This window comes from Manihot esculenta, chromosome 9, assembly GCF_001659605.2.
Source record: "Manihot esculenta cultivar AM560-2 chromosome 9, M.esculenta_v8, whole genome shotgun sequence".
Lineage (NCBI taxonomy): Eukaryota > Viridiplantae > Streptophyta > Magnoliopsida > Malpighiales > Euphorbiaceae > Manihot > Manihot esculenta.
This window is the reverse complement of record NC_035169.2, coordinates 10,335,080-10,348,376: the sequence shown is the minus strand read 5'-3', so window position 1 is coordinate 10,348,376 and position 13,297 is coordinate 10,335,080. Positions and strand designations below refer to the sequence as shown.

The window sequence follows — 13,297 nt, the reverse complement described above, 5'->3', positions numbered from 1 at the left end:
CCAAAGACGACTCACCCCATCCCATCTTTTCTTCATTGAACGAGCACTCTGCTATAAAGTCAACAAGGGCTTGAGATTTTATGGTGGTCCGGGGTCAGTACTCTAAACAGTAGGGGCTAATTTCGATGGACCAGGCAAGCATCCGACCTGATGTTTCCGGCCTGTGGAGAATCTTCTTCAGTGGTTGGTCTGTCATCACTACCCCTTGGTGGCTTTCCAGATAGACTCTGAATATCCTGACTGCCAGCAACAGAGCATATGCTATCTTCTAGATGTTCAGGTATCTGATCTCGGTGTCTTTAAGCACTTTGCTGACGTAAAACACTGGTTTCTGTTCTCCCTCTTCTACTCTTACCAACACTGCGCTGACTGCTTGCTCAGAGGCTACCAAGTAAATCAGGAGCTCTTCTCCTTCCAGTGGACTGCTAAGTACATGAGGTGAGCTAAGATAGCTTTTGAGCTCTCTGAAAGCTTCTCGGCAATCCTCAATCCATTCAAAGTTCGGCACTTTCCTCAACTTCTTAAAGAACGGCAAGCATTTTTCTGCCGAACTCGACATGAAGCGATTGAGCGCCACCACTCTTCCAGTAAGTCTTTGGACATCCCTCACACAGGTCGGCTCAGGCATATTCAGGATAGCTTTCACTTTCTCCGGATTGGGCTCGATGCCTTTTCCACTCACCATGTATCCCAAGAATTTTCCTCCCCTGATAAAGAAGGCACACTTCGCTGGGTTCACCCTCATTCTGTACTGTTCTAACACCTCGAACACCTCCCTCAGGTCCACTAAGTGCTGCTGAAAAGTCGGACTTTTCACCACCATATCATCCACATATACTTCGACATTCCTGTGATCTGATCCTTGAAGATTTTATTCATCAATCTTTGGTGTGTTGCCCCAGCATTCTTCAGCTCGAAAGGCATGGCTTTATAGCAGTAGGTCCCATCTTTCGTTATGAACGAGGTTTTTTCTTCATCTGCCTTGTCCATTGGAATTTGGTGATAACCAGACATAGCATCCAAAGATGACATGTAATCAAATCTGGCCGTAGAATCGACCATTTTATTAATATCAGGGAGGGGGTAACAATCTTTGGGACACGCTTGATTGAGGTCTGTAAAATCTATACACATCCTATATTTGCCATTGGCTTTTTTGACTAATATAGGATTTGCTAGCCACTGTGGATACATGACCTCTCTAATAAACCCTGCCTCTTCTAACTTCTGCACCTCCTCCCTGGTGGCTTGCTACTTCTCCCTTCCTACTACCCTCTTCTTCTGCTTTATCGGCCTGACCTCTGAGAGGACATTCAGCTTGTGTGTCATCACTCTGGGGTCAATCTCGGGCATGTCAGAAGGCTTCCAGGCGAAGCTTGACGCGTGACCTCGGATCAGGGCCATGACTTCCATCTTCTGCTCTTCAGTGAGGCCGGCGTTGAGACTGAAGACCTTATCTGTCTCTGCTTCTGATAAGGGAAAGGTATCCAGCTCTCCAACCAGCTCTGTTCTGGCCTCTTTTTTCTCGTCTTGGACCTCCAGAACTTCCGAGTCAAGTTTCTCTCCTGCCGAGTTTGGCTCTGATACCGTGGCCAGATACACTGCTCTTACCTCTTCCTGGCTTCCTCTGACTACACCCACTCTCGCTTTTGTTGGGAATTTCATAGCTAGATATCTGATGCTGGTTACAGCCTTAAAGTCGAACAGCGCAGGTCGTCCCAGTATTGCGTTGTAGCTCAGGGGGAGTTTGACTACTAAGAACACCGCATAATGAGTACGAGTCTTTGGCGCTTCTCCTAGAGTGAGGGCCAACTTTACTTTCCCCTCCACAGGTACTGGGACTCTCTCGATCCCTTTGACTGGGGCTTGGTCCCGAACCAATTGCTCCTCAAGGATTCCCATTTGCTAGAAGACCCGGTACGGCAGCAAGTTCACCTTACTCCCGTCATCCACCAAGATCTTCTTAACCCGTTAGTTGTGGATGACGGCTTCAATAACAAGGGCGTCGTCATGGGGCATCTGAACCCCCTGGGCATCCTCCGGAGAGAAGGTGATAGTTACTGGAGAGTGCTTAACTACCTGCATGACTTCTACGTTGTTGCTTTCCCCATCTCGGCCTCTCTTCTTTCCCCTTCGGCTCATCCGACCTCTGGTTCCCCCAATGATCATGTTGATGGTTCCACTGGAGCCATCATTCACCGGCCCTGCTCCCGTCCTCCTGGGTGCTTGTGCTGCTGGGTTCGGCTGAGGCCTCTGCCCCTCCGGCTTCTTCACAAAGTTCATGAGGTGTCCCCTATTGATCAGCCTTTCGATCTCACTAATCAGCTGGTAGCAGTTGTTGGTATCATGGCCGTGGGTGCGATGATACTGATAATACTTGTTAGGATTTCACTGGTCTGCTTCTGCCCTCATAGGCCTGGGCCATTGTAGGAACTCCTTATCCTGAACTGCCATGAGCACCTCGGCTCTGGATGCGTTGAGCGGGGTCAGGTTCTCCGGAATATGCGGAGGGAATGGCTTTTGTTCTGGAACCCGAGGAGGGAAAGGTCTCTGGTCTCTCCGGTCCCAGGGCTGCCTGTAGGGCTCAGATTTCTTACCCTGCTTCTTCTCATGCCTTTTCGATCTCCTTTCCTCGGGGGCTTTTCCTCTGTCTTCCACCCCCTTGGCGAATCTACTCGTCACCAAGGCGTCATCTTGCCTTATGTATTTCTCCGCCCTCTTCATCAGCTCTACCAGCGTGGTGGGGGGCTTTCTGCTTAACGAGCCGAAAAATTTGGGGGAGGTCGTCCCCTTCTGCATGGCCTTCACCGCTCTCCCCTCATCCAGCTTGGGGATCTGTAAAGCTTTCGTATTAAAATGGGCCACATACTCCCTTAACGATTCGTCCCTTCTCTGCCTGACCGTCTCTAGATAACTGGTCTTCCTGTCAGCCGGAACTCCGGCTATGAACCGGCTGACGAAGGCGTTGGCTAAATCTCCAAAGCTCCTGATACTTCCCGCCTCTAGACTGTTAAACCATACTCGTGCTGGTCCTAAGAGCGTCATTGGAAATACCTTGCACATCAAGGCATCTGATAAAGTCTGCAACTCCATGAAAGACTTATAGTTCAAGACGTGCTCCTTCGGGTTTCCCGCTTCGTCGTAAGCCTCCATGGGTGGCATCATAAACTTCTTGGGGACGGTCTCTTGCTGCACCCACTTCGAGAAAGGTGAAGAGGTGGGCAAGAGGGCTTGGTTGGGATCCTTCGCTCCCAGTTCAGCTAAGAGTTGTTCTCTCAGTTTCTGCAGTTTTTGATCTACACTTTCTTCCTCCTGTCTGGGTCTCTTCTCCAAACGGTATTCTTCTTCCCCAGCTTCACTTCCCGTTCTTCTGGTTGTTCTAGCAGAATAACTGTCTGCCTCGTCGTTCTCTATCAGCTCCCTCACCCTTCTTCCATGAACTCTAGCCTCCTGTTCTTCTTCTCCTCCTGCTCTTCGTCCCTTTTCTCTGATTTCTCGGCTGATAGCTTGGGGGTGGTTGAATGTAGGCTGGGGTTCATTGGTTCGGGGTTCTTCTACTACGGGCGTCACATTCATTGGTGTGCTAAGGCCCCTCTGTTGCATCATCTGCCCCAGCCAGTGGGCGGTGTTTTGTAGTTGAAGGGCCCTAGCTTGGAGGTCCTGGTTGGATAAGGCCTGTAACAGCCCGCTTACCGGACCATCACCGGCACTAGGATCCAGATCGGCTTAAGGCCGCCGGGACCCGTAGTAAGCCTACTGTCAACTCTGAGTACCTGATAAATCCCATACATGATCATACTTAAACTTAAAATTGTTACTTACTCTCTTTTTTTTTCTTTGCTTGACTATCTTTTCTTTCTGTATAACTTCCTGTATAACTTCCACTAAGCCTGGACTATGCATGCTCTGTCTGTATGCACTCGAAGAGTGATACCTGCTATGGTACCATACAGTAACTACAGAGATAGAGATACTACCATGCACCAAGCCTAGCTCTCATAACAACATTATCTCAAACATATATAACATAAAAGGATCATGTATAAAGGAATAACAAGCACTAGGGCCAAGCACCATTCTATAACTCAGTACATAACTTACTATTACATCATTTCTATACATTACATAAACTCTGTACTGTACATCATTATCATGTCCACTATTCTAGACTATTACATATGCCTTTTACCCTTGCTATCTCTTTCTCTTTCTCTTCTCTGAGGCCCTGTAAAATGGGGTTAGGGAGAGGGATGAGCTACTAAAGCCCAGTGAGCGGAATCTATAAAAACATCACATTTAAAACATGCTATCATATGATGCATCACTGCACAAACATTTCACATCTCGGATTGGACATGATCCCAAAACTCCCTCTGTCAGTGCCCGGCCCCCAAAGGAGCTCACACAGGTCTTTCACTAACTACTCATGGTGCCCGACCCTATAAGGGCTCTCACAGGACTTATCCAAGTAAAATGCCCGGCCCCAAAGGAGCTCACACAGGTCATACAAGAATGACAGACTTATGGGCTATTGAGATCGCCTCGGTCCAATCCACATATACAAATAATAATGCAATGCATCAACTTGGTGAATACTAATGCAAAGCATCCTACATAAACATGTCATTAATGATGCATGAATCATGCTAAAACAGTTCTTAACTTTTAAAATAAAGTTCTGTTCCACTCACCTCTGTCAACTGCTGAGCAGTCTCTGTAACTCTAACTCTGTGGGCCTCCTCGGTCTCTCGGGTCCGTACCTACACAGGTGGACTCAAATGAGGACCAAACTCACTTAAACATAACTCTTACTATCTCCCCAAAATCCCTCTAAAACATCATAAGCATGCATGGAAAAATGGGCAAAAGAAGGCTGGACTGGGCACTTTCGGCGGCTGGTTCGGCGGCCGAAACCTCCCTCCAGAGACGAAACTCATGCATGTTCGGCGGCACCTTCGGCGGCCGAAAGCTTCGTCCAGAGACGAAACTCATGCACTTTCGGCGGCCGAACTTCCTCTTTCGGCGGCCGAAAGTCTCTTTCTCACCCAAAAGCCTAGCTTTCGGGGGCAAGGTTTGGCAGCCGAAACTGCCTCCACAAGGGGTTCGGCGGCCGAACCTTGCTTCGGCGGCCGAACCTGGATTCTCCAGAAAGGCAGAATCCGAGCACAACTCATGCTCTCAGCCTCCAAACTCCTATCAAACACCCATAACATGCATACCAACACTTCTCAACTAACACACAACAAATCTCATGCATCTAGGGGCCTAAAAACTAGCTCAAACCCCAAAACAACAACAAAACTCATACTAACTCATATGATTAACATATGCTCAAACTCATGCTTATACCCCAAAACATGCCATAAACCTCTCCAAAACTTCTAAAACTTGCTTTAAACATAAGGGGAGGTGAGGATCCATGCTTACCTCTTGCAGAACTAGAGGATTGATGATCCAAGCTTGGAGATGGGGAAAAACTCACTCAAACTCTCCAAGTGCTCAACTTTGCTTCCTTTTGCTCAAATCTTTAAAACAAAGCTCAAATCAAGTTAAAACATGCAAGATTTGAGGAAAACATGAGAAATCACACCAAGGGGAACTTGAACCTACCTTTGACCCAAAAACAGAGTGTTTAACACTCAAGTCTCGGGCAAAAGGGGCTTTTGTAGTGGCCAACCGACCCTTCCTTCGGCGGCCTAACGTGCATGCGAAACCATGCAACTTTCGGCGGCCGAACTTCACCTTCGGCGGCCGAACCTGGCTTTTGTCCCCTTGACCTTTTCATTTCAAAACTCAATTTTCTTAACTCAAAACATGCAAACATGATAAAACACTTAAAAACATCTTAAAAACCTTTCTTATACCCTTAGGGCAAGCTCCGACATCCACGAATCCCGACTTCCAACGGAAAATCCGCCGGAACGTAGGAATTCCGATACCGGGGTCTAGCCGGGTATTACATTCTCCCCCCCTTAAGAACATTCGTCCCCGAATGTTCCTCTCTAACTCAAACATACTCCAAACATAACATAAGGCACATAAAGAACAAAAGAAACTCGAACTAACCTCAAAAGAGATGGGGGTACTGTCGGAGCATAGACTCCCTTGTCTCCCAGGTGCACTCTTCGATGTTATGGTGGTTCCAGAGGACTTTTACCATCGGGATCTCCTTGTTCCTTAGCTTTCTGATCTGGGTGTCAATGATCCGTACTGGCTGCTCTACATACGTGAGATCACCTCGGATCTCCACATCTGGTTCGCTGAGAACCTTACTCGGATCTGACACAAACTTCCTCAGCATCGAAACATGGAAGACTGGATGGATTCTTTCCATAGACATAGGCAAATCAAGCTTATACGACACATTCCCGACCTTCTGCAAAATCTCAAAAGGTCCAATGTACCGCGGAGCCAGTTTACCTTTCCTCCCAAAACGAACCACCCCTTTCATTGGAGACACCTTCAACAAGACCAGATCCCCCTCCTCAAACTCTATATGCTTCCTGCGAACGTCTGCATAGCTCTTCTGCCGACTAACAGCAGTCTTGAGCCTCTCTCTGATGATGGGCACCACTCTGTTTGTGATCTCCACTAACTCAGGCCCTGCTAGGGACCTTTCTCCAACCTCTTCCCAACAAACTGGTGACCTGCACTTCCTCCCATACAGAGCTTCATATGGGGCCATCCCTATGCTAGCATGATGACTATTGTTGTAGGCAAACTCCACTAAGGGTAGATGCTGCCTCCAAGATCCGCCAAAATCTAGCACACACATTCGAAGCATATCTTCTATGGTCTGGATGGTCCTCTCTGACTGTCCGTCAGTCTGTGGATGGAAAGCAGTGCTGAAGTCTAATCTTGTGCCCATAGCCTCTTGCAGACTTCGCCAAAACCTGGAGGTAAACTGGGGTCCTCTGTCAGACACTATAGAAACAGGAGCCCCATGCAACCTCACAACTTCCTCAACATATACCTGCGCTAGCTTGTCCACAGAGTAGCCACTCCTGACAGGAATGAAGTGAGCAGATTTAGTCAGTCTATCCACAATCACCCATATAGAGTCTAGTCTGTTGGACGTCGCCGGTAACCCCACTACAAAATCTATCGCTATGTTCTCCCATTTCCATTCGGGAATCGGCAGTGGGTTAAGCATTCCAGCCGGCTTCTGGTGCTCTAGCTTCACCCTTTGACATATCTCGCAGGCTGACACAAACTGTGCCACTTCTCTCTTCATTGCTGGCCACCAATAAACTTTCTTCAGATCTTGATACATCTTGGTGGCTCCAGGGTGAATGCTATATCTCGCATTATGAGCTTCCCTCATAATGTCTTCTTTCAAACTGATGTCATCTGGTACACATAGTCTATGCCCGTATCGGAGAATCCCTTGGTCGTCGAATCTGAACTCTTCGCTCTTGCCTGACTGAACAGTCCTGGCAATCTTGACCAACACTGGATCCTCATGTTGTTTCTGAGCCACCTGCTCCAGAAACACGGGTGTAACTTTCATCTGTGCAATCAAAGCACCTGTCCCAGTTAACTCTAACTGTAGCCCTTCCTCAACTAATCTGTAGAAGTCCTTCACCACCGGCCTCCTTTCTGCTGTAATGTGAGATAAACTGCCTAGTGATTTCCGGCTTAAGGCATCGGCTACAACATTTGCCTTTCCCGGATGATACTGGATCCTGCAATCATAATCACTAAGCAATTCTACCCACCGTCTTTGCCTCAAGTTTAACTCTCTCTGACTCAGGATGTGCTGTAGGCTCTTATGATCGGTAAAGATCTCACATTTCACCCCATAGAGGTAATGCCTCCACATCTTGAGTGCAAATATAACAGCTGCCATCTCAAGATCGTGTGTTGGATAGTTCAGCTCGTGCTTCTTCAGCTGTCTAGAAGCATAAGCTATTACTCTGTCATTCTGCATTAACACACAACCCAATCCCACTCGGGACGCATCACAGAACACTGTGAAGTCTTCATCACTAATAGGCAGAGCTAACACCGGTGCTGAAGTTAATCTTCTCTTTAACTCTTCAAAACTCTCTTCACATTGGTCAGACCATGTGAATCTCTGGTTCTTTCTGGTTAATCTGGTCATAGGAGCCGCTATCTTAGAGAAGTCCTGAACGAACCTCCTGTAGTAGCCTGCCAAACCCAAGAAACTCTTGACCTCTGTCACTGTGGTGGGTCTAGGCCAATTGGCTACAGCTTCTATCTTCTTGGGGTCCACTGCTATACCTTGATCTGACACTACATGCCCCAAGAATGAAATGCTCCTTAGCCAGAACTCACACTTGGAGAACTTGGCATATAAACCATGCTCTCTCAAGGTCTGCAGAACTATCCTCAGATGATGGGCATGCTCCTCTGTATTCCTGGAATACACCAATATATCATCTATGAAGACAATAACAAAGTGATCCAGGTACTCTCTGAAAACTCGGTTCATGAGATCCATGAATGCTGCAGGGGCGTTAGTCAACCCGAACGGCATCACTAAGAACTCATAATGCCCATATCTGGTCCTGAAAGCTGTCTTAGGTACATCCTCTTCCCTGATTCTCAGCTGATGATAGCCCGATCTCAGATCTATCTTAGAAAAACAACCTGCTCCTGCTAGCTGGTCGAATAGATCATCGATCCTGGGTAGAGGATACTTATTCTTGGTAGTGACTTTGTTCAACTGCCTATAGTCGATACAAAGTCTAAGGGATCCATCCTTTTTCTTAACAAACAACACAGGAGCACCCCAGGGTGAGGTACTTGGACGGATGAAACCCTTATCTACCAACTCCTGTAGCTGCTCTTTCAACTCCTTAAGCTCTGCTGGTGCCATCCTGTAGGGAAGAATAGAGATCGGTCTGGTACCAGGCATTAACTCGATCTCGAACTCTATTTCCCTATCAGGTGGTAGTCCTGGAAGCTCATCTGGAAACACATCTGGGAACTCTCTGACTACGGGCACTGAACTAGGGTCCCTAACCTGACTGTCTAGCTCTCTCACATGAGCTAGATACCCCTGACATCCCCTCCTGAGCAACCTACGAGCCTGTAGGGCTGATATCAGACCTCTAGGCGTGCCCCTCCTGTCTCCTCTGAAGACAAACTCAGATCCATCCTCATCTCTGAACTTAACTACCTTGTCTCTGCAGTCCAAGGTAGCACCATATGCAGATAGCCAATCCATCCCTAGAATGACGTCAAAATCTGTCAACTCTAGAACCACAAGGTCAGCTGGAAGGCATCTACCATCTATAAACACTGGACTATGTCGACAGACTGTCTCTGCCAACGATGGATCACACTTAGGGCCACTGACCCATAGGGGACACTCTAACCCAGACGTCATCAAACCCACTCTCTCTATGGCTCTGGGAGCAACAAAGGAATGCGAAGCACCAGGGTCTAACAAAACATACACCTCAGAACACCCAATGAGGATATTACCTGACACCACGGTGTTAGAAGTGTTTGCCTCCTGCTGTGTCATCGTGAAAATCCGCGCCGGAGCTGACGGACCTCCACCTCTGGGACCTGCAGATGAAGAGGCTAACCCTCTCCCTCTGCCTCTGCCCTGCGTCATACCTGAAACTGGTGGCTGTGGCATGCTAGCTGGAGCTGTCTGCTGGGATGGTGCCGTGAAAGATGCCTGAGGGCACTCACGAGCCATGTGTCCCTCCTGGCCACACCTGTAACATCCTGTAATCCCAAAGCGACAAACTCCTCTGTGCGCTTTACCGCAACTACTACACACTGGAACCTCTGAACCTGAACTCATGCCACTGCCCAATCCCAGACCTGCTTTAATCTTATTCCAGAACTTATTCTTCTTCGACTTCTGCGTGGAACCACTCCACTTCTTACCACTGGAAGTTGCTGCACCCTGTAAAGAGGGATCTGACTTACCCCTACCTGGGGTCTTAGAACCAGAAGACTGTGCCGGCTGTTGTTTCACTGTACCCTGTATAATGGCACTAGCCTCCATCCTCCGTGCTAAATCCACCACGGTGTGGAAACTCTCCCTCTCGGCTGCATGGATCAAAGAGGAGTACCTGGAATGCAGTTTCATAGCATACCTCCTGGCCTTTTTCTGTTCAGTATCATAGGCCTGTCCTGCAAACCGCAGCAACTCTATAAACCTATCAGTAAACTCATCAATACTCATCTCCTCTGTCTGCTTGAGCTGCTCAAATTCTATCATCTTTAGTTCTTTCGAACTATCTGGGAATGCCCATCCGGCAAACTCATTAGCAAACTCCTCCCAAGACATGTCATCCAATCTAGGGTCCACATAGACGCCAAACCATTCCTTCGCCTTCTTACATTTTAAAGTGAACCCTGCCATCTGAATGGCTCTGGTCTCATCTGCCCCTAGCTCATCTGCTACCATCTTGACTGCTTTAATGTACTCAAACGGATCATCTCCGGATTGATACTTAGGAGCATCTAACTTTAGGTAATCAGTCATCTTTACCTTGCTCCTCACAGATGGGCCAGGTTGAGGTGTTTGGATAACTGGGGCTTCTGGTTGTACCACTGGTGGTGGTGGGGGAGGTGCAGAACTTTCTGGTGTAGAGTATGCTGGACTGGGGTAAAAAGGTGAGGGTGGATACATGGGATATGGTGGATATGGGGGGTAATACGGTGGATAAGGCATATATGTGGGATATGATTGAAAACTAGGATAATCCGATGTACCTCCCATCGAATATCCTGGGCCCTGTGGGTAGGGCTGATAGTGGGGTGGATAACCATACCCCGAGGCCTGACCGCCTCCCTGTGATGATCCCACATCCTCCTCTGTAGTGCCAACACCTAACCCTCCATCCCTTCTTGGATCCACATCCATCTCTTCCCTTGTATCACTAGATCTTCGTCTCTGTTCTGTTTCCCTCCTGCCTTCATCAAACGACCTTCTAGGGTCCCTTGATGATCTTTCTCTGCCTGCCCTTTGGGACATAGCTCTTGGCAAAGCAGGGGGACGCCCTTCCATACCCTCATTCTCGGGCGGAGCTCCAGTCAATCTAGCGGATCGACGGGTTCCTCTCATCTTAACTTCTGAAAACATAACATAAACTTTAGCATCATAGGATCCATGTAACAACATGAACCCGCAACTCATAACATAACATATCATTAAATGCACATGCATAAAATCATGGCATAACACATTAAGACAGGACTCAACATCCTATCCTAGTGGACATGATCTTCCTATTGTGCTTGCCCTCTAAAACAACCTCTTTCCGATGTGAGATATCTCTAATCCCTGAGCATCTTAACTCAGCACACCGTACTCTAGAGGCCCTATGCTCTGATACCAATCTGTAACAGCCCGCTTACCGGACCATCACCGGCACTAGGATCCAGATCGGCTTAAGGCCGCCGGGACCCGTAGTAAGCCTACTGTCAACTCTGAGTACCTGATAAATCCCATACATGATCATACTTAAACTTAAAATTGTTACTTACTCTCTTTTTTTTTCTTTGCTTGACTATCTTTTCTTTCTGTATAACTTCCTGTATAACTTCCACTAAGCCTGGACTATGCATGCTCTGTCTGTATGCACTCGAAGAGTGATACCTGCTATGGTACCATACAGTAACTACAGAGATAGAGATACTACCATGCACCAAGCCTAGCTCTCATAACAACATTATCTCAAACATATATAACATAAAAGGATCATGTATAAAGGAATAACAAGCACTAGGGCCAAGCACCATTCTATAACTCAGTACATAACTTACTATTACATCATTTCTATACATTACATAAACTCTGTACTGTACATCATTATCATGTCCACTATTCTAGACTATTACATATGCCTTTTACCCTTGCTATCTCTTTCTCTTTCTCTTCTCTGAGGCCCTGTAAAATGGGGTTAGGGAGAGGGATGAGCTACTAAAGCCCAGTGAGCGGAATCTATAAAAACATCACATTTAAAACATGCTATCATATGATGCATCACTGCACAAACATTTCACATCTCGGATTGGACATGATCCCAAAACTCCCTCTGTCAGTGCCCGGCCCCCAAAGGAGCTCACACAGGTCTTTCACTAACTACTCATGGTGCCCGACCCTATAAGGGCTCTCACAGGACTTATCCAAGTAAAATGCCCGGCCCCAAAGGAGCTCACACAGGTCATACAAGAATGACAGACTTATGGGCTATTGAGATCGCCTCGGTCCAATCCACATATACAAATAATAATGCAATGCATCAACTTGGTGAATACTAATGCAAAGCATCCTACATAAACATGTCATTAATGATGCATGAATCATGCTAAAACAGTTCTTAACTTTTAAAATAAAGTTCTGTTCCACTCACCTCTGTCAACTGCTGAGCAGTCTCTGTAACTCTAACTCTGTGGGCCTCCTCGGTCTCTCGGGTCCGTACCTACACAGGTGGACTCAAATGAGGACCAAACTCACTTAAACATAACTCTTACTATCTCCCCAAAATCCCTCTAAAACATCATAAGCATGCATGGAAAAATGGGCAAAAGAAGGCTGGACTGGGCACTTTCGGCGGCTGGTTCGGCGGCCGAAACCTCCCTCCAGAGACGAAACTCATGCATGTTCGGCGGCACCTTCGGCGGCCGAAAGTCTCTTTCTCACCCAAAAGCCTAGCTTTCGGGGGCAAGGTTTGGCAGCCGAAACTGCCTCCACAAGGGGTTCGGCGGCCGAACCTTGCTTCGGCGGCCGAACCTGGATTCTCCAGAAAGGCAGAATCCGAGCACAACTCATGCTCTCAGCCTCCAAACTCCTATCAAACACCCATAACATGCATACCAACACTTCTCAACTAACACACAACAAATCTCATGCATCTAGGGGCCTAAAAACTAGCTCAAACCCCAAAACAACAACAAAACTCATACTAACTCATATGATTAACATATGCTCAAACTCATGCTTATACCCCAAAACATGCCATAAACCTCTCCAAAACTTCTAAAACTTGCTTTAAACATAAGGGGAGGTGAGGATCCATGCTTACCTCTTGCAGAACTAGAGGATTGATGATCCAAGCTTGGAGATGGGGAAAAACTCACTCAAACTCTCCAAGTGCTCAACTTTGCTTCCTTTTGCTCAAATCTTTAAAACAAAGCTCAAATCAAGTTAAAACATGCAAGATTTGAGGAAAACATGAGAAATCACACCAAGGGGAACTTGAACCTACCTTTGACCCAAAAACAGAGTGTTTAACACTCAAGTCTCGGGCAAAAGGGGCTTTTGTAGTGGCCAACCGACCCTTCCTTCGGCGGCCTAACGTGC

At 47.3% G+C, this 13,297-nt stretch overlaps 1 protein-coding gene across 1 annotated transcript; it reads right to left on the bottom strand.

The window, feature by feature from the left end:
- Window positions 1–2,388: 2,388 nt before the first annotated feature.
- Window positions 2,389–3,045, bottom strand: LOC122724603. The gene has a single exon (XM_043960128.1). The coding sequence runs from the start codon at window positions 3,043–3,045 to the stop codon at window positions 2,389–2,391; it is 657 nt and encodes a 218-aa protein (XP_043816063.1).
- Between the last annotated feature and the right edge of the window lie 10,252 nt (window positions 3,046–13,297).